Genomic DNA, 20513 nt, shown 5'->3' with positions numbered 1-20513 from the left:
ATACACTTGGCAAACTATAACTGAAATTGCAATAACACAGAAACTGGAATATAATTTACCTACATTCATATGACAGAAATATGATACCAAATTATTTCTAGACTCATCTCTAGTATCTCTTCTTGAGAAAGGAATTAGTGGGCAATAAGACTGGTGTGTCATTCTTTGTGTGAGAAGAAGACATTGGATGTGAACTCACCCTTATGTAGCCAAACGGATATTTAAGTGAATGCAAATTAGTAGAATGGTAAACTCAGTCTCACTTGTAGATGTGTTTTCTCATTTTTCCTTTTAAATTCATCCATTTCACAGGACTTGACCATTTATCCTATAGCTATTGCTATTTGAAAAGGATTTATTTATTTTTATTTTATGCATATGGGTGTTTTGCTTTCATGTAATGTCTGTGTATCATGTGTATGCTCAGTGCCCTCGGAGGCCGGAGGAGGGCACTGGATCCTCTGGGATTGGGTTGTGAACTGCCATGGGGGTGTTGGAAACTGAAACCTATGTCCTGTACAAGATCAATAAGTGCTCTTAACCACCGAGCCATCTTTCCACAGTTACTTTTGATTGAAGTGGAATGTTTTGGCCTGTTCAGAAGTTGTAAGATCAGCATTTTCAGTTGCAATAAGGAAGTTTAAAATTATCACCAGCACTGACTAGATGCTTACTTATTAAGAGTCAAGCTGAGTGATGTTCTGTTTTTAATTCCATTTTGTATTTGTGTGTATGGTGTGCATGGGACTAGAATTCAGGACACCACATTTGTGTAGCAACTGCCTTTACCTGCTGAGCCCTCCAAACCCATGAGCAATATTCCTTCCCCTCTCCCCTCCCCAGAGAAAGGATTTCATTTAAAATATTTGAAAGCTAGGTAGTAAGAAATAATCGTCACATTAGCACAACAAAGGAAAAAAATACCACTTTTGTGGACTGGTGTTTTTCATGAACTTACCAGGACTGACATTTTTCTACCCCGGGGTTGTAACAGGCATTTCAAATGCATTGGCTGTTCACACCAACCTACTGTCTGTTAGCTGAATACTGTGCTCAATGTGTTTTACACATTTTCCCCCATGTGTGCTAGTAAGATAAACGTCTTCAGCCCTATTTTAGAATTGAAATCTTACCTAATGAAATCTTAGGGATCCCTTAATTCTTTTAGAGTTAACATTATAACAGGACTTAAAATTTTTTTCTTAAACTAAGATGATGGTTCAGTGGATTTGAAGGTCTAAGTTCTGGTCTCCAGCAGCTGCAGAACTTAGGCATGACTTATGAACCACAGCACTGTCGGAGCTGGAGACATGATATATCTAGGGTGTTCTGGCACTGGTTGAGCTCCAGCTTCAGTCAGAGGCCTGTTCTCAAGGGAATGAAGAAGAGAGCGATACAGCAGACTGCCTGACACCCTCCACTGGGCTATGTGTACAGGCATGCATGTGAGTGCACACGTGTACACCCACACAGTCAACACCCATGTTAACAATCTATCTCACTTAAATTAAAACTGATGCAACTTGCCTTTTACTCATTTTCTCAATTAGATTAAAATTTAATCATTTTATAAAGGTTAATTTTATTAAAATAATTTGAAAAATGGCATTTTGTCCTGTCTGTATCTCTATCTATCTGTCTGTCTGTCTGTCTCTCTGTCTATCTATTTATCTATTGTAATACAAGTTCTATTAGGTCTTAATAATAAAAGCCTGGAGTCAGATACAGGGAAAATGCTGATAGGTCAGAGAGAAGAAAGGGCAAGCCAAAGCCACCTTTACCTTACTAGCTTCTCAGTGGAAAAGAGTACGAGTTCCTGTTTCCTTACACCTATATTCCTTTCTCCACCCAGCCATCTCATTTCCTCCAGATCTCCATGGTTAGCTAGTGCAAGCTCCACACTCTGACCTTCAGACATGATTTATTTGTACAAACAAAATATCCCCGCAATCTATTATCTATCTAATCTCACTGTGTAGCCTAGGCTGGCCTTGAATTCACCATGTGAAGTAAGCTAGCTTGGAGCTTGGAGCAATCTTCCTGTCCCAGCTTCCCAACCACCAAGATTATAGACATAAACTGCCACATCTGGCTAGCAAGTTGTTTTGTCCCTCCTGCAACAATCCCATCCCCACACTTACTCGAGCATCATGTTAAGTGTGGTGTTACTCTGTCAGTGACCTGAATATGATGAACAATGTTTTATTTACCTGTGATATGACAGGCCAATATTATACACACATTGTCTAACATGATCCGCTTAACAACTCTCACAGAAGACACCCTGAATTCAAATCACTAGATATCCCTTTAAGTAAGGTCTTAGTTTCTGGGGAAATGAAAATTAAACTTTTTTGTTTCATTGACATTGCTGGATATGAGTGAAGTGCATGCCTTTAGTTCTACCATTTGGACAAGATGGAGCCTCATGGGTTCAAGGCCAACCCGGGCTGCTTAATGGTGCCCTGTCTCAAAGCAAAGCAATGGAAAAGTCTGTGCTAGGTGTGTTTCTTTCCTCTTTCTATTTTCCTGTCCTGTTATTTCCTTGTGAACTCTTGTCTCTAATTCTTTATTTTTTTAAAGATTTGTTTGTTTATTTATTATGTATACAGTGTTCCGTCTGCATGTGGGAAGAAGGCATCAAATCTTGTTACAGATGGTTGCGAGTCACTGGGAATTGAACTCAGGACCTCTGGAAGAGCAATCAGTGCTCCTAACCTCTGAGCCATCTCTCCAGCCCCTTTTCTCTAATCCTTAAAATCTCCTTTAGTTTAAGATTTATCCTAATGCCAAAGCATCTTCATTTTAGTCTACAAATAGTCTGATTTCAAAGATAGCCTTTAGTCTTTCCTTAAGAATCCCCTGTTGGTTGTGACACTCCTTGGTCCCCTTCATGCTAGGTCACTTTAGCATAACACAGAGATAGTCACAGATACACGTGTAGGTACACATGCACCAGGCTGTTTAATAAATAAAACTGCAGGACTGACATGAAGGCTCATTGGGAAAAGACACCTTCTGCTAAGCTGGATGACATGAGTTTGATCCCCAGGTCCCACACAGTGGGTAGGCAGAATTAACTTCAGAAAGCTGTCCTCTGCCCTCCAAGTGTGGGCTGTGGCTCATGTTCACTCATCCACAGAATACATAAGTGTAATAAAAAAAAATTGAAAATCACATACCCCTTGAATCTGTGCTACATCCATGGCTAATGTTGTGGTTAAGGCTCCCGTGCTATTTTCTTTATCATCAAACCAGGCTATATCCTAGAGAGAAGAGGAATTGACACATGATTAGGAAAACGTTCTTCTGGGATCTGTGATTGTTCTACCAGGTTTGAAGGAACTTAGCTGCTGTCTCACTTGTCAGTAAGCACCATGGATATACTTACTACCTTCTGCATAAAGGCTTGCATTTTATATAGACTGAAGAATGTAAGACTGAACCATGGACTCACTACCACATTACAATAAGCAGAATGTAGAAATATAGTTGCAGAATGATTATTGTTAAAAAAAGGGTATTTGCCATAGTACAGACATTTGAAGTTTTACTCCACAAGTACTTTGTGAGGAACAGACATTTATTTATTTATTCATTTAGGTTTTTGTTATTGAATATAGGGCCCAATGCATGTTACAAACCCCTTAGCAGAGAGCTGTGTATGTAGAACATTCTATTTGCATAGTAATGTCCAGTACAACATAGACATTTTCAAATCTTTTTACCTGAACTGATCAGTGACCCCCCCCCCCAAAAAAAAAAAAAAAACCAACCAACCAAACAAACAAACAAAAAACCCTGACTATTCCTTTTCCTTTCGGAAGAAGGCAAGATTTTACTTGACACTTTCTATATTACTCCCTAAGTTTGGTAAGTCTTAGGTACTGTGAGATAAGAGTTGGAAGGCTGGAAAACTGCTGTCTAAAAGCATGGAGTCTAAAGAAGACAGGTAAAAAAACAGGAGCAAGAAAAAGCACAAGGTAAAAATTGATTTCATCCCAGCAGTTAATAGAGACAGCCCTTCTGAGCACTTTCCAGCCTGAAGAAATGATTTCCTTTTATTAAGTGTTTCCTCCCACTCACTCAGACGATACTTAGGAGTTAAAAACCAGCGGAGAAACTGACAAACACGCTTCTTCTAAAAACCAAAACACCCAAAACTGTTGGTTTTGATACAACCCAGCCAGAGCTCAGAGGCCCAGGTTACATAGTGTTGTCAAGGAAACCAGAATTAAACAGAAGCAGGCTGTGCATGAATCATGCAGTGTGTTAGAAGAATGACCGGAGGAGGAATGTGTGGAGTAGGGTGGATGTGATTGCTCACAGAGCTGTGTTGTGTGAACCACTGCCACGGGAAACTTTCCCGAAGGGTCTCAGGAGTCTTTGGTGACCTGAGTCTATGGTCATGGTCAGTGAGTGAAGCGCCCCGGGGAGAGGTGAACACTCATGGGTGATAGCTGCTGTATGGTTACAGCATTGGAACCGGTAGTCAAGTACTGTTAGTCTGTATAACTTGCCCTCAAATTAAGAGATTCCATCTACTTCCTAGTTGTTTCTAGACTTCAACATGACATGGGATACAGGAAGAAATTTTAGGTACGATATAAAAAAACATACAAGATTAATATTGAATATTATGTTCCAGATTCTCTTGTAACTTTCTGTACCATACAATGAACAGTCTTAGCCACCTGTCCAATCAGCAGTATGCCCAGATTGCTTTTCTACTAGTCAGTAATTGTCTTCCTGTGTATGTGATCTATGCCAAAATATTTAGTAGATTCTCTGGAATTTAGCTGGCACTGGGTGAAAACTGGATTTCTTTCTGTCCTCCTAGGGGTAAAATATGTATAAATAGAAGCTGTGGGGAATTTTGGTATACAATTTCTCTACCAATAATTTTACTAGAAATAAAGGTACATCCACAGTCCAAGGAGCATGTGGCATGTGTTTTTTTTTTTTTTCCCCTGTAGCTATTTCAGCAGCCCCATGAGATACTACAGTAGTCCTCACTTTGTAGAAGAGGAGATGGATTTACTCAGGAATGGAGGGGCTGGGCCATAGCTGGCCAGTGCCAGAGCCAGGATTTCAGCTCCAGCAAAGAGACCACAGCTATTAAGACATTGTTTTGTTCTGCTTCTCATGTGGCTGAAGCATTCTGGTTGAGTTTTATTTCTCGCTTCTTGATTTGTGACATTACAAACTTTTGGAAGAAGCTCCAGGCACTTATGAGACTTCTAAGCGGCTGCTATCAATGCTATTATCTGATGGCTGAAAGACTCGTGTTTTACTAACAATTCTTAATCAATCCAATTTACGGGGGGAATGGACAAAAAATAACAACAGCAACAAAACCAGAAAACAAAACAACAACAACAAAAACCCCAAACCAAAAAAATTCAAACCTCCACAGTTCTGTAGATCAATATTGACCACTAAAAATTACAATGAACAATATTTTGTCATGGGAGTTAGGAACAATCACAACAACTTTTCAACTGAAAGGCTCTTAAGTAATCACATAAAAGATAGATTGTATACCTGCAGAAAACCACACCCAACTCTATAAACATGTCTACTTCAGTGAGATTCCAAAACGATCGTAAAAAGGACCTGCAAGCCTCAGCATGCTTTCTAAGGCTTCAAAGTTTTATCTTAGGACAGAAACTCAGGCAATAAAAGTTAGGTAAAATCCCATATTAGCAGTCTCCCTTGCCACAGACAAAGCAATTCTGTGAAGGCACTTACAAAGAAAAGGCTAAAAATGTTATACCTATCCCTCCATCAAAAAAGAAACAAAACCAAATATAAGAATCAATAAGAATGCTGGGGGACAATTGTGAAAATCAAGAAAATGTGATGAAAGGGACTGAGTTGAAATTACAGGGGAACTGGATGGGTAAGCAGAACATACATGGCTTTGCTATTTATTTTTGCATGTTTTAGAGGGACAGAATTGATGGCTTGTAGAATAGCAAGTCCTTGTTTAAAAGGGCTATTGTGCTGGTGGCCTTCATATAGTTAAAGCTAGAGAAAGATCTGTGTTGCCTTAATTGCCAGACCACCAAAGTATTTGACAAGTGTTCTTCAGGTCGTAGCAGCTCAGGGTCTCAAGGTTCTTCCTTTTAAAACATTCTGTGAACAAGATCTGGAGAGATAGTAAAGGACACTTGCTGCTCTTCCAGAGGATCCAAGTTAGGTTTCCAGCAAGTTAAGTCAGGCAGTTCAACAGCCTCTGACTCCAGGGGCCCCGAAGTCTCTGGTCTCCTTCATCACCTGCGCCCATGTGCACATACATACCCACACAGACAAGCATATATACTAATAATTAAAAATATTCTGTGAACAGAGGGGAAGTTCAAAGTAATGCAGAGAAAACATAAAAATCTACCTTTGTCTGTGTGAAATATGAAGATATTCAGGAAACAGTTAAGAAATTCTATGAACATCATAAATACACTTGAACTGGGGAGAACATGAATTCATGAAGATAAAAACATTAAGTCAGTAGGTGTGAAATATAGTTTTAGTTAATTACAGTCTCACCCTAATTAAGATTCCAGGTGGAGATATAAGGTGTTAATAAGTAAAGAAATAGAAATCTACTAAGAGTTGCACGCAGGGGTTAGAGCTATCTTTTAAAAATTGTTTTAGATTAGAGGCTTTTTAAAAGGTAGAGGAAGCTCTGAGCTTCCTCACTCACTGCTGGAGCCGAGGGCTCCTGCACAAGAATCACGGAACTCCTTGGCATGGCAGAGGTAAACTCTGCTAACAGGAAGTGAAGCAGAGAGCTTCAGGGACTAACCGGTCTCAGGGGAACCCTGTCCACCTCTGCCACCACACTGTGTTCTGGTGGGTGGTTAGAACTTGATCCACCCGGTTTAGTCATTTCCAAGAGTGACTGGTCATCGGCAGCCATCTGACCTGCCAGGCACACATATGCTGAGTCAAGGACTTTCTCCACAACAGCTGTGAGACTGTAGGACTTTAGAGTGTGGAGAGAAGAACCCTCGCCAGTCCATGGATGAGATCCAAGGGGATTAGTGACTCCTGCCAGGCTGTTCTGAGGTCCCCAAATTCCTTTTCAGTTTTAATGTGTGGCCTTTCTTTTCACCAACCAGCACAACACCATGCATTAAGGGGTAGCTGAATGAAGTGAAAACTAGTAGACCTGAATTCTTTGTTTTATTTTCAGACCTTGTGATTTGGGGATTTTTTATTTTAATTATGTGCGCGCATGCGTGTGTGTGTGTGTGTGTGTGTGTGTGTGTGTGTGTACATGGGTATGTGCACGTGAGTGTAGTTCCCCCAGAAACCAAAGATGATTACATTGCCTGGGGTGAGAATTATAAGCAGTTGTAAGCTACCTGATGTGGATTCTTGGAACTGAATGCTGGTCTACTGCAAGAGCAGCAAATGTTCTTAACTGCTGAGCCGTTTCTCCAGTCCCCAGATAAGCTTTTATTAGAACAATATACTTATAAGAGTTCTGATGGCAGATTTTTTTGGTGCCTAGAACAATGACGAAAACTTATGCTTTTCAATGATTGGATACAGAGGCTATGTCAAGAAATGCGAAAGAACTAAAGGTTAGAATGTTTGACAACAAACCTCAATTAAAAGAAGAAATGCACTTACCTGATACAGCATGGCTTTGAATGCCAAGTGTCTTAATCGCATGGTTAAATTTTCTTCTGCTCTGCCATAAAACAACCCCTAGGAAACAAACAAAAAGTTCTACATTTATTCTTAAATCTCTTTGCATCATTCAGTTATTATAGTTTCAACGGAAACAGAGAAGATAATGTAAACATGGAATCCTGCCCAGGCCTGGTTAGTCAGTTAAAAGTTTACCTGCATCAGGTACGTGACAAGAACAACGATGCCCAACATGACTAACACCATGGAGTAGAGTTCTGTATCACGTTTTAATGTAGCTTTATTTTTGTCTTCAAACATCTGAGGAGGAACAGAGTTTCCATCAGAAGCTTGGAGGAGAGTGTAAACAGGAAACAAAATGACCTCATTCAAAATGTCCATATATATCAGAGTTCCCCACAGGAATTGCAACATAAGAAAAAAAAACTATGCATTTCTGGGCAAAAATTATTATTATTATCATTATCATCATCATCATCATCATCATCACATCATCATTATCTGCTTACTTTTAATATACATGATCAAATAATTTTACTTTTAATTTCCGTACATTTGCTCAAATGTATCTGATAAATAACTCTTCCACTATCATACTATCTTTTTGTTTTTATTACTATTTGAATTTTCTTTCCTTCCCTCTATCTCTTCCTCCCTCCCCCCCTCCCCCGCTTTAGGTACATGTGTGTGAATTTGGGCATTTGTGTGCAGGTCAGAGGTCGGCTTTGGTAGTGGGTTCTTGCCTCCCACCTTGCTGAGGTAGTGCACCTCCTCTGTTTCTACACTGCACATCCTAGGCTAAGCCACCCACCAGCTTCCTGCCTGTGCTCCTGTCTCCGCCTCAGATCTTGCCACAGAGTGCTGGATTACAGATGTGCACTACACTTGGCTTTTAATGAGGGTTCTGGGGATTAAATTTAGGTTGTGAGATTTGTGCAGCAAGCACTTTTACCCACCGAGACAGCTTTCCGACCCTATAGCATTTTTTTTCACTTTATATCAGCATTTTGAATTATTATTCCTAATAACTTTTAGTAACGCACATTTCTTAATATTCATCTAAAGTGACACATTTGTATGTGCCCCTAGACGTTGTTCACAAAGTTAGGTATTAGACATACACACATTGGCAGGGAATGTAGCTATGCTTGGTGGCTGCTGAAGACAGTACCGGTCTAGTGATTTCCTGAGCCAGTCCACTGTTCTGGGACTTTGGCACAATCCCAAACTTGTATTCCCTATCCCTGAGCTGGTTGGTAATAAAAATTTGTCATTGTTTGGACAGGTTGGGAAGAGAGAAGCTGTAGCTGTCTCTTTTATTGCTTCAGTGCTTAGGAATGCCGCTACAACACTGGAGTCAGAATTAGAAGACAAAGCAATTTCTTTACAGCTCATCCAGCCAGCAGCACCCAGCTGAACATTGTGAGACAGCTGTGGCTCATCTCCCAGGCACGGGAGCTGCCTTTCCTACCGTGGACCCTGTCCTAGAGATGAGCCACTGAAGGTTCTGGATTCTATTTTGTGGATCAGTATGCTGCAGCTCTGTGTTCTCTGGCAATGCTTAACATGTTAAAAGCGTGATAAACAAGTGAGTTTTACTTACAGTGACTAATTTTGCAAAGACGATAGAAAACACTGGGTGAACAGATCCATTTAGGAGAGAAGCCAGCGTTCCCAGAACCACAAAGGGCCATTCAGGCTTGTTTAATTTAAATATTTTTAATAGAGAAGCTTCAGGAAGACTTGTCTATAAATAAAACAAGTTGGTTGAGAACAGCATCAGTGAGGACATTGTGTAGATCAGAGGGGCGAGGCAGGACAAGCGGAAGCACACTGGGAACTAGCAAACATAACAGATGGCAGCATACAATTGTATTTACCTTAGAAAATTTTACCACTGCTATTACTAACGATGAGCCTGAAACATAAAGGAGTCTTACACCAGAGTGATGATTTGTACATTGTCAGCTTTTGGAATTCCACCCAGTTGCTGGCTATCACTAAGTAAGTACAAACTGGGTCTGGAGAGATGGCTCAGTGGTTGAGAACCAGGGTGTGATTCCCAGAACCTACATGAGAGTTCATAACTACCTGTAACTCCAGTCCCAGGGGATCTGACCTTCTCAGGCACTGTACACATGTGGTACACAAACATTCATGCATGCAGGAAAAACAACCATATACGTAATTTAAAAAATTAAAAAGAAAATACACATTAGGTCACATGTCAGGTAACTAAGAATCACAAGAAATAACAGAGTCAATTTTCCTTAATCTTGTTAGACTGGATTCAATATCATGCTCTAATCGAGGATACGGGTTAGGCAGGAAGTCAGCAGAGGAAGTGCAGGAGGTCAATGTTTCACTAGGATTTTAGCCTTGAAATTGTTCCAGTTAGGTTGTGTGGCATGGTGTGAGAGCGTGCATACTGCAAAGGTAGAGAGGCTTGTGTGCTCAGAGCTAAGACTGAAGTGGAGGTGTTCCTTGTAGTACAGGTGAGACAGCCAGGAAAACTGTCGTGTTCGTTGTATGTTTGACATTGAATTAATATTTAGCTGTCATGCATTCACAAACATTTTGCTGTTGTCATTTTAAAATTTTTTTGTGATCCCAGCATTCAGCTCAATTCCTCCATATGTAGTTATGAGTCACAGTTTTGAAAGGTAGATTCCCCCCCCCTATGATTAAAAACAAATGCAGGCTTAAAAAAAAAAGAAGTAGGCTAGGTGATGGCGGCTCATGCCTTTATTCTCAGCATTTGGGAGGCAGAGGCAGGTGGATCTTTGTGGGTACAAGGCCAACCTGATCTACAGAGTGAATTCCAGAACATCTAGGACTGTTACACAGAGAAACCTTGTCTTGAAAAGCAAAACAAACAAACACACACACACACACAAAAGGAGTATTGCTTAAACAGTGTTAACAAGACAGTAAAGAATAAAACTAAATGAGACAATCAAAATGAAAAACCTCTGTAAAATCACAAGTAATGTCATATATTACAGCTTACAGAATATCTTAAGATAACCTGATATAAAAATATGAAATAGGCATTTTCTGTAGAGACACAAACCAGTGTGTCAAAGTTAAAAATCTCCTAAAGAATTAAACACTTCATCTGATCTATTTTTGAACTTTATTGAGTTATAATTTCATATAGCCAATTGCACATACATATGTAAGTTGCTCACAGCCAACTGCACATATGTATGCATTTGGGGAGTTTGGAAGTAGATAGTTATTGATGAAGCTATTAACATAGTTACCATAATTAACACAACTGCTTCCCTAGAAGGTTTCTCCTTCTCTCCAAACTCCTCCTTGGTTGCCAGTCCAGCTCCTTCATCCTGTGTTCCCCCTGCAACTCACATTATGTTCCTGTCTCTAAAGTTTTTCCTCTTTGTTCTCACTTTGTAACTTGGGTGCTGCTATTTCCTCTTCTTCTGTTTTTAATGCTTTAGCAGTTTTCAATTTAGCCTGAGTTCAAGTCCTTCCTACAGCAGATAAGCAGTTTGTAAATTCTTTCAGTTTATGGTTTATCCTGTTGCTTAAATCTGTTTTATAAGGGAAAATGTTCTTTAATAATGTCTGATTTATTATTATTTTTCTTTTTAGTATGTTTTTGGTAATATATCTAAGAAATATTGAAGTCATAAAGATTTTTCTACTGGGTATTCTCACATAAGTTCAATGTTTTTACATTAGGTGTGTGTGTGTGTGTGTGTGTGTGTGTCTACACGTGAACTATTACAGGATATACGTGGAGGTCAGAGGACAACTTGCAGGAATTCATTCTATTCTTCTATCATGTGGGTGCTGGGGTTTGAACACTGGTCATCAAAAGACTTTACCCACTAAGCCATCTTATCAGTGATTTTTGTTTTGTTTTATTTCACTGCTGAAGTTTTAGTAAATGCTAGATGTTGTAAATTTTACTCTGTTGGGTACTTGAAATAAATGAAAATTCCTTTGGTATCCATCGATGACATTCACAGTTATTGACAAGCTGACAGTTTATTTCTTATATTGACAAAGTAATCTTAAACCTTATTCAAGGGCTAGTGGAAAAAGTTTTTTCTCATTCAGATTAATCACTTCTGATTTCTATTCAGAGAGCTTCTGTGGGTTTGTGGACTATATACTAAAAAACAAAACAAATAAACAAAAAACTAAACAAACCACAAACAAACAAAAACAAAAAACTAAAAAAAAATCTCAAAGAAAGAATAGGATTCAAAATGGAAACATATTTTTCTTTAAACATTTAATTATTTTTATTCTATTAATTTATTTTTCCCACATGCCTGTACTCGTGTGCATGCACAAGGGTGCATGTGTGTCTGTGTGTGTTTGGTAGAGGCAAGCCCCTTTACCTGCTGAGCTGTCTTGTGGGCCTGAAAATTATTATGTGTTTATACAAATGGACCTTTACAAAAATAGAAGTGATAGAAAAGAGGGGAGAAGTGTAAATGTGAGTGCCATGAAGACCACATAGTAAAAGGGGACGCGTTGTATCTAAAGTGGAACAACCGATTGGCCCGAGGGAGGTTGTAAAAGAAAACAAACTGGGCAAGCCATGGGGAGCAAGTCAGTAAGCATCTTCCATGACCTCTGCTTCAGTTCCTGCCTATAGGCTCCTGCCTTGAGTTCCTGCCCTGATCTCCCCTCAGGATGGGCTACAACTGCAAGCTGAAATAAACCCTTTTCTCTCCAAGTTCATTTTGAGCATGGCTTTTATCACGACAATAGAAATCTAACCAGGGGAGGGAGGCATTGAGAACATTCAATTGCCTATCTGGAAGCTCTAGGTGGGTTAGGAGGAAGGAGTTAAATTGTGATAGAGGAATGATACAGGGTAGGGTAGTGACTGAAGAGAGTACCAGTGGCGTCAGGGGCAAGGAGGGATAAAGCAGGGTGACCTTTGTACTGGGAGTCAGGAGGAGTATGCCTGGGGACAAGTATCCCTAGCCAAGGGACCTGGGTCTGAGGCCAGAACTGTACAAGCAGGCTTGTGTGCCTCCAGGCTGCTGCAGCAAGAGCCAGTGAAAGAGACATTGAGATTAGTTAGAAACCCATCTCCACCTGAACTACGTGCAGAGAAAGCAGTGTGTAAATGACCAAACAATGGTCATGATACTGCGCCGTTTGCACCTCTCAAGCTCACTTCCATTCTTAGGCGTGCCTGCTCCTTCCTTAATAGTTGGCTTGGATTTCTATGACTGTTCACTTGTTGCTGGTCCAGCTCTTTGTTCTGAGACACAAGGACCTGGAAGTCCCATTGGATGCCCATAGCCTCAGATCTACAACATCTTGGACACCACATAATCTGGGATGGCCCTGGTGGTGTGTTCCATACTTCAAACTGTTGCTTTAACCCATGGTTTGCTTTTGTTTTCATGAGAATTCACCCCCCCCCCACACACACAAAGAACTTTGACATAAATGTGGTTCATTAGATGACCTTTTTAGTGTCATGGGGAAGTGAGGGCAAATGTTTTGTGAGCTTAATGGCACAGTACTATTTTATTGTCAATCAATTATACATTTTATGAGGATTAATTGGGCACTGGAGAACATGTTACAGGCATGTTGATAGGTGACTCCATTACCTTTTGATGGTGGATGACTTCCTCAGACTGCTCAGCGCAGGGGGACTTGGTGCTGCTCATGTTACACAGAGAAACTGAGCTGGTATTTCCTTCAGAGGGACACGTCTTTAACTCCATTTGTTCATCAGCTTTTTTAATACCCTTAAATGAAAAATGTATAGGCTGTCATAAGAACACCTTAAAAACACAGCAGGGCCAGGGAGATAGCTCAGCTGGTAAAAGGACCTGACTTTGGTCTCCAGAACTCAAAGTTTAAAAAAGCTGGGCATGATGGAATGCACTTAGTGTCCTAGTGCTATGGCTAGGAGAAAGGGTATTGCAGGAAGGGTTGGGAGTTGGGGTGGGGAAGCAGCTGAGGGGGTGAAGATGTGGAGGGATAGACAGAGATAAGTTGATCCTGGGGGCTTGCAACGTAGCTACTCTAATCTACTTGCTGAGTTCTAGGCCCGTTAGAGACTTCCTTAAAAACAAACAAACAAACATACATACACATGTACACACAATACACACACAGGATAAAAATATAAAGGTATTTTGTTGTGTCACTATAAAGCTTGGATGTGTGTGGCCAGGACCTGAGATCTTAGAAGACAATAATATTTTCCTGGCCAGCAGCCACAGCCCAATCCAGACTGAGATTTCAAAGCAAAATGGGTATGTGTGCACTGGGGCTCACTGAGCATAAAAAAATACAGAGTAATCAAACTAACCACAAATAGAGAGTTAAAATATAGATTAGGGTTAAACTCTAAGCTAGATTGCGCTGGACCTAGTTTTCTTTGTAATTCAGACAGATGAGGGTGGTTTTAGTGAAACACCCAAGCAGCCTTTGCCACTGCTCTGGGGTAAGTGAGTAGGTAGATTTGTGACTGCACTAGAAGAGCAACTGAGAGGTCAGGGAGATGGAGGCAGATCAGTGGTCAGGGGACGTGTTCACAGGACCACATTCCAGGGATGCTCAGATTCCTTGGCAATCTGAAGAACAGTTAATGAATCACAGGACGGCACAGTAAACTTTAATCAGACGGTCTTGCCATTAAACATCGTAATCACAAACTCTTTTATGCTATCACCTTCTTTTCTGTTATTTTTTTTTCTACTATGGAAAAAAATCTTGTATTTGGTTATTTTCTTTTTCTTCAGGAGCTATTTAATCTGTGGAAAATTTAAAATAGAATTTGCTTTCATAATAAAGTTTTCTAAGGGTGAATTTGCTAAGGAGCTTGCTAGACAAAAGAATAGTGATGGGAGTGGGTAGAGACAGGAGACAGTAAGATTAAAGGTCAACCAAAACTGAGGATGTATGAAAAGTCTGTAGGGAAACCTATTACTTTGTAAGGTAACTAAAAATACAATTAGGAAAAGGAGTTTGAACATAGGTACCCTGCATGGGTAAATGAAAATCTTAGTGCCAGGCCTCAAACACTTCCTTACAACTCAGAGTCCCCAGAGGCTTCTAAAATAATGCAGGCTGTCATCATTGCTCTTGGTTGCTCACCAGAACTAGATGGTAAGACCCTATTGTTGAAGATGAAATTGTACTTTGATTGTAAGACATAGAGAAACCAAACTGAGACTGAGTTGAGACTTTCCTTCATGCTGGCTAGCTTTCCTGGAAGGTGCTGGAAGGCTTTAACCAGGAAGGTGGCTGGTGGTGGCAGGACAGTGATGGTGTGTGGGGTGTGGGTATGGGGTAGAAGCAATAGCAGTCTTAGCCGGCACTGGACCCTGAGCACTACAACTACAATACTGACCTACCAGGCAAGGCGATGTAATAGTGGCATGAAGGTTATTGGGATAACCAATTGCTTTCTCATAGGATATGGGACCTGAACACAGGAAGGAATTATTGTCTAACCGTAAACACGCTCAAAAGCCCATGGATTGGATGGTCATGAGTCTTAGAAGGGATCATATGTTGTGCTGTTAAATGAACATGCCAAATTGTTTTTTTTTTTTAAAATATTTATGCTTACATTCATTCATAGGTTAGTACTGTTCCCTCAATCTTGGCCAAAGAACTTACCCTCTGCAGTGGACAGCAGGTAATGCAGAGACTGATAGCTTGCCAAAGTGCTTAGCTCTAAATTAGGCACTCCAAGGCTCAAGGAATGTGGTAGGAGAAAAGGCAAAGGTTAGAGAGGAATGCTGTGAGCTGCCATGTTCACGTCAGGACATAGCCATTGCATTCCATAACTCCTTTCAGTCGTGATTACCGGAGCAAAGTCAAGCCAACAAGGCCAGGTGATATCCCAGCAGACAGGACTAATTGGACTTGGTGAGTTACAGAAACAGAAAGGAAAGGAAAAGAAAGAACAGGACACGAAGTTGGGGAGTTGAGGTGGATAGGAATAGAGACACATTGTATACCTGTACAAAACTGACAAAGTACAAATAAAAGGTATTCTAAAAAGTGCATCTGAGCCAGGCTGGTGATGGCACATGCCTTTAACTCCAGTACTCTGTGAGTTCAAGGCCAGCCCGGCCTACAGAGTAAGTTCCAGGATAGCTAAGGCTACACTGAGAATGTCTGTCTCAAAAGACAAAACAAAAAGAAAACAAAACAAAGACAAGTTGCATCTGTACTTGATTAACTTTTTAAAGATTTATTAATGGTTATTTCCCCCAAATGAATGTGTATATGTGCCTGGTGCCACAGAACTCAGGAGGAGGCATCAGATCCCATGGAACTGGTGGTTATGAACCACCAGGTGAGTGCTTGGAACAGAGCCTGGGTCCTTATGAGAGCATCAGGTGCTCTTACCCACGATGAAGCCATCTCTCATTTTGTTTCATATCCACCAGTGCACGGGTAATTCCAAATACTTACACGAATTAGGTCACTGTTAATTGATTACTGCATTTCCCTCAAGTTGGGGATTAGAGAACAGAAGCAGAGTGAATGTCAGGCATTTTATCCCAGGGCCTAAAAGTATAACCTCACAGAGTCAGCTGGTAGCAACTCATTCCTCAGCTACTGTGCTGTGGGCTTCTCTGGCGTTCTTTTCTTTCCTTCCCCCATGTGCATCTTCTCTCTCTCTCCCCCTCTCTCTCCCCTCTCTCTCTCTGTATGTGGTGTGGTGTGTGATTATGCTTGTGAATGCAGAGGCCCAGTGTCAAAAGTGGGAGACGTCCTTGATCATTCTCCACCTTATTCATTGTGGCAGGGCCTCTCAGTTGGACCCAGGGAGTGTTGGTATGATTAGACTAGCATGGCAGTTGTGTACTGGGGACTCTGTCTCTTCTGAAATTATAGCCACCTACCCCAACACACACACACACACACACACACACACACACACACAGGGAATCTGACCTTACAGCCCTACCCCACCCACTGGTGGTAATCTGTCATTACAGAGGTCTGCCACACTGGTGGAAATTTGGAATTATGGTCCCCACAACACTGAAGGGGATCTGAAATTATGTGTGTGTTGGGGAGGGGGCAGTACCACACTGATGGGACTCTGGAATCGGGTCCTCATACTTGCAAGGCAACCTCCCCTCTTCTCATATTTTTTTAGCAGTGATAACTTTGTCATTGTGATGGTTATGAAGTTTCAGAGTGACTAATTTTGACACTATAAGCAACAGTGGCAAATAAAGGCACCCAGAATTTGAAAAAAAGAATCGCTTATTCATGTCAATTCATTGAGCATTAAGAATCCACTGTATTCTATCTGAATTGACACAATTTTGGTTATCTGAGAATACTAATCTACTTCAAAGAAGGTGTTGAAATATTTTACATAGCTATAATTTTCCCACATTGTGAAACCCTTCAACTCAAAGCCTAGTGATGGACTTTCAGTTTAATAATAGTGAAAAGCTAAAGATGTGTTATCCCAAAGAAAGCCTGAGTGTAATGGTTTTCAAAGCTCTCAAAAAGTGATTGGTTTGACCTCAATTATGTCCTTTTCTTACAAGCTATATTGGTTTGGAAATATTGAACTCAGTAACTTTACCAGCTGATGCCTCTAAGATAGCGGTGTGTTGTGACCTTCTTAGAGGTCACATATTAGGTATCCTGTATATCATATATTTACATTATGATTCATAACAGTAGCCAAATTACAGTAATAAAGTAGCAATTAAATAATTTTATGGTTGGGGATCAACACAACATAAAGGGTTGCAGCGTTAGGAGGATTGAGAACCACTGCTCTAAGGGATGAAAAATGATGCAAATTCAGTGTCCAGCAACACCTCACATTTATTTATTTGTCTGTTTATATTTATTTATTTAATTAATTTTGGCTTTTTGAGTCAGGGTTTGTGGGTATAGCTCTGGCTGTCTTGGAACTCTTTCTGTAGATTGAGCTGGCCTTGAACTCAGAGATCAACCTTCCTCTCCCTCCCAAATGCTGAAATTAAAGGTGTTCACTACACTCTGTCCTTACTTTTCCTTTTAAAGGAATATGGATGAATATGAAATAAGATCAAAATGAAGTAATTAATCAAATTGATTGTATTTTCTTCCTATGTTTTAATTCTTTTTTAAGTGTGTATACATGTGTACATGTGTATGTATCTGTATGTGTGTGTATGCATCTATGGGTGTGCACATGATATGCATACAGGCCAGAGGTTAAAACTGAGTAGCTCCCTCTCTTGTTTCATTAAATCTAGTTCATGAGTGTGGATAGATTGTCTGGCCAAAGAGCTTCAGGGATCTGCCTGTCTGCCAATCTCAGAGCTGTGTCTGGCTTTTACATGTGTTGGGGATCTGAATTTAAGTCCTTGTGCTTACACAGCAGGCACTTCATTGACTGAGACATCTTCCCAGCACCCTCCCCACTTTAAAAAACAAAATAACAAAAAACAACCAGGGTATCGCTACGTGTCCCAGGTTGGCTTTGAACTCACAAGGATCCTTGTGCTCCTGCCTCCTGAGTGCTGGGACACCACCATGCTCTAATTTAAGATTATATTTCTAACTTTTGTTTTGTTTTCATTACTTTTTAGATTATGCTAAGTAATGCTTTACTTACTGTAGTGGACAAAGTTAGAGTTTACAATCATTTTATAAACTTGAAGAGGAGATAGCTTTCTTTATTTCCTAATTTGTAAAATAATAACAATCCAGACTCTGCACTGCTGTCTCATCCTGGCCTTCTTCTGTTTTATTCCCAACTTTGTAGTCTTTTAAGCACTTCCTTGGGGAATGTAACACTTTTCCTATCAGTCCTATTTCCTATGTTACAAGAAACATGCAGATATAACACCCTGTAAACACTACCTGTGCCATGGCGAGTGAGTAATACAGGCCCTGCTTTGCCATTAGCTCAGCATGGGTCCCTTTCTCTGCCACCATGCCGTCCTTCATAGTCACGATCAGATCTGCTCCACGAACAGTGGCAAGGCGGTGTGCTACCACAATTGTAGTCCGACCTTTGCTTGCCTACCGAACAGAAGGCATGGAAAGTAAACAGAAGAGTGTTAGAAATAACCTCTGCAATAGTCAGGGCAACTTATTTCCACAGCATTACTTTTACAAGGAATCTTGTCCTGGGATATAGAAAAATTAGAATATTTAGCAGATTAGAAAGGCCAGTAGAAATTAGGATATAAAAAAAAGTAATTCATTCCAAATGGTGCTTTGTTTTTATTACAGAACATAGTATCTTAGCACTAACAAGAAATGTAACAAGAAAAGTCTAGCTGTCTAACCCTAAGGACAAAAAGGGTCTAAGATTTAAACTCATTGTTATCTCTCAAATGAGCATGTTCTTGAACAAGTTATGTGCAGACTCAAGGTAAAATATGTTTTAAAACAATCACAAGTACATAGAAAGGTACTGATAGATGTGTGTCAAACTGAATCCATCAGATTACATGGACAGGCCATTGCCAGCATCTAGAAACCATCACCTGCCTTCTCCGGTCATTGCCACCGCTTATACACCAAAGGAGACCATTATCTTATTCTTAGTAACATTGGCTGTCTTGCTCGCTTCTCTCTCTGTATTTATGTAATGGAATCTGCAGTCTATACTCTTACTAACTGAGCCATCTCACTGGCCCCATATTCACACATTTGCTAAGAATGTATACCCATATATTGGTAGTCCATAAACAAATATACACATTTATGATTGTATGTATATATACATGTGTGTATAAGTGCATGCACATTTTATATCAGCCAATCCAACTGAGAAAGTAGTAATGTAATAATATGCGTTAGTAATAGGGAATAAAATGTGCCATTCAGAAGTGAGGCTAGGTCACTGAGTGATGTCAAAATCATTCTCAAGTCTCTCACAGTTTCTAGAACTATTTGAGGAAGGTAAATGGCAGTCAAAGCTTCTTTACTTTAAGTGCAATTGTGTTAATGGGAATACTTTTGGGAGACATTAAAGAAGAAAAATAATAAATGAAGAGAAGAATCCCACTAGTGTGGATGCAAGAAGCAAAAGATGCCTGCCGCTGCTTCTGTGATAGGGGGCGTTGTGCTATGAGAAGAAGAGACCTGCTGTGCATAGTGTGTGTATGTATGTGTGTGTGTGTGATGTCAACTGTAGCAGCATTTACTTTTCCAAATCACACCCTGGATCCATACCAGAGGAACTCTGGGGATTACTAGTTGCTATCCAAGGAACTCCAAATCCGTACTTCCTTATACTTAAAAACAACAGTAAGCCAGGAGTGTGGGACTCAGAAAAGATTCTGTCCACTTACCTTCTCCAGTGCAGTTTGAACTACAGACTCACTTTCTGTGTCAAGGGCAGATGTAGCCTCGTCTAAGATCAGGATTTTGGGGTTTCGAACTAGCGCCCGAGCAATGGCGATTCTCTGTTTCTGGCCTCCACTCATCTGAGCTCCCTTTTCCCCCACTAGCGTATTAAACTTCTAATGAGACAGGGAGAGGAAAAAAGCACAAATATAGAAGTGTGATTAAATGATTAGAAGAGGAAATGACAAGCGCATTTGTGTTTTGATACCCGCTTAATGACAACTTTAGCCTGGTCATTCAGAATCTTTGATTTGATCACTGTGAAAACATCTCTGAGAAAAAGTCTTGGCAAAGACAATAAGGAAAGGTAAGTTAAGACCAAACCAGATAAACACGAACAAGGATTCTTAGAAAAGTTCTTAATTGAGTGAATTTTCAAATCTCTCTTAGATGACCTCAGAGTGCTTAAAAAAAAAAAAATCTATGAAGTGTTCACTGTAATGTAAGTGTTTGTTGGCAATTTGATAGGTTGTCTATACTTTTCCTCTTGGAGACTCTGGAAGGTA

At 40.2% G+C, this 20513-nt stretch overlaps 1 protein-coding gene across 1 annotated transcript in view; it reads right to left on the bottom strand.

The window, feature by feature from the left end:
• Abcb5 (ATP binding cassette subfamily B member 5) overlaps positions 1–20513 on the bottom strand; it is an 84846-nt gene that overhangs the window by 31835 nt on the left and 32498 nt on the right. Inside the window, exons 13-19 of the mRNA XM_051177840.1 lie at positions 19953–20123; positions 18511–18672; positions 13272–13412; positions 9266–9409; positions 7858–7962; positions 7642–7719; positions 3183–3266 (exon numbers count right to left, since the gene is read on the bottom strand). Of these exons, the coding sequence (XP_051033797.1) occupies positions 3183–3266; positions 7642–7719; positions 7858–7962; positions 9266–9409; positions 13272–13412; positions 18511–18672; positions 19953–20123 (885 nt within the window). The remainder of the gene's footprint in view (positions 1–3182; positions 3267–7641; positions 7720–7857; positions 7963–9265; positions 9410–13271; positions 13413–18510; positions 18673–19952; positions 20124–20513) is intronic.

The sequence above is a fragment of the Phodopus roborovskii genome, unplaced genomic scaffold (assembly GCF_943737965.1).
Source record: "Phodopus roborovskii unplaced genomic scaffold, PHOROB, whole genome shotgun sequence".
Classification (NCBI taxonomy): domain Eukaryota; kingdom Metazoa; phylum Chordata; class Mammalia; order Rodentia; family Cricetidae; genus Phodopus; species Phodopus roborovskii.
The sequence above is the reverse complement of the archived record's forward strand: the minus strand, read 5'-3'. Positions and strand labels throughout refer to the sequence as shown.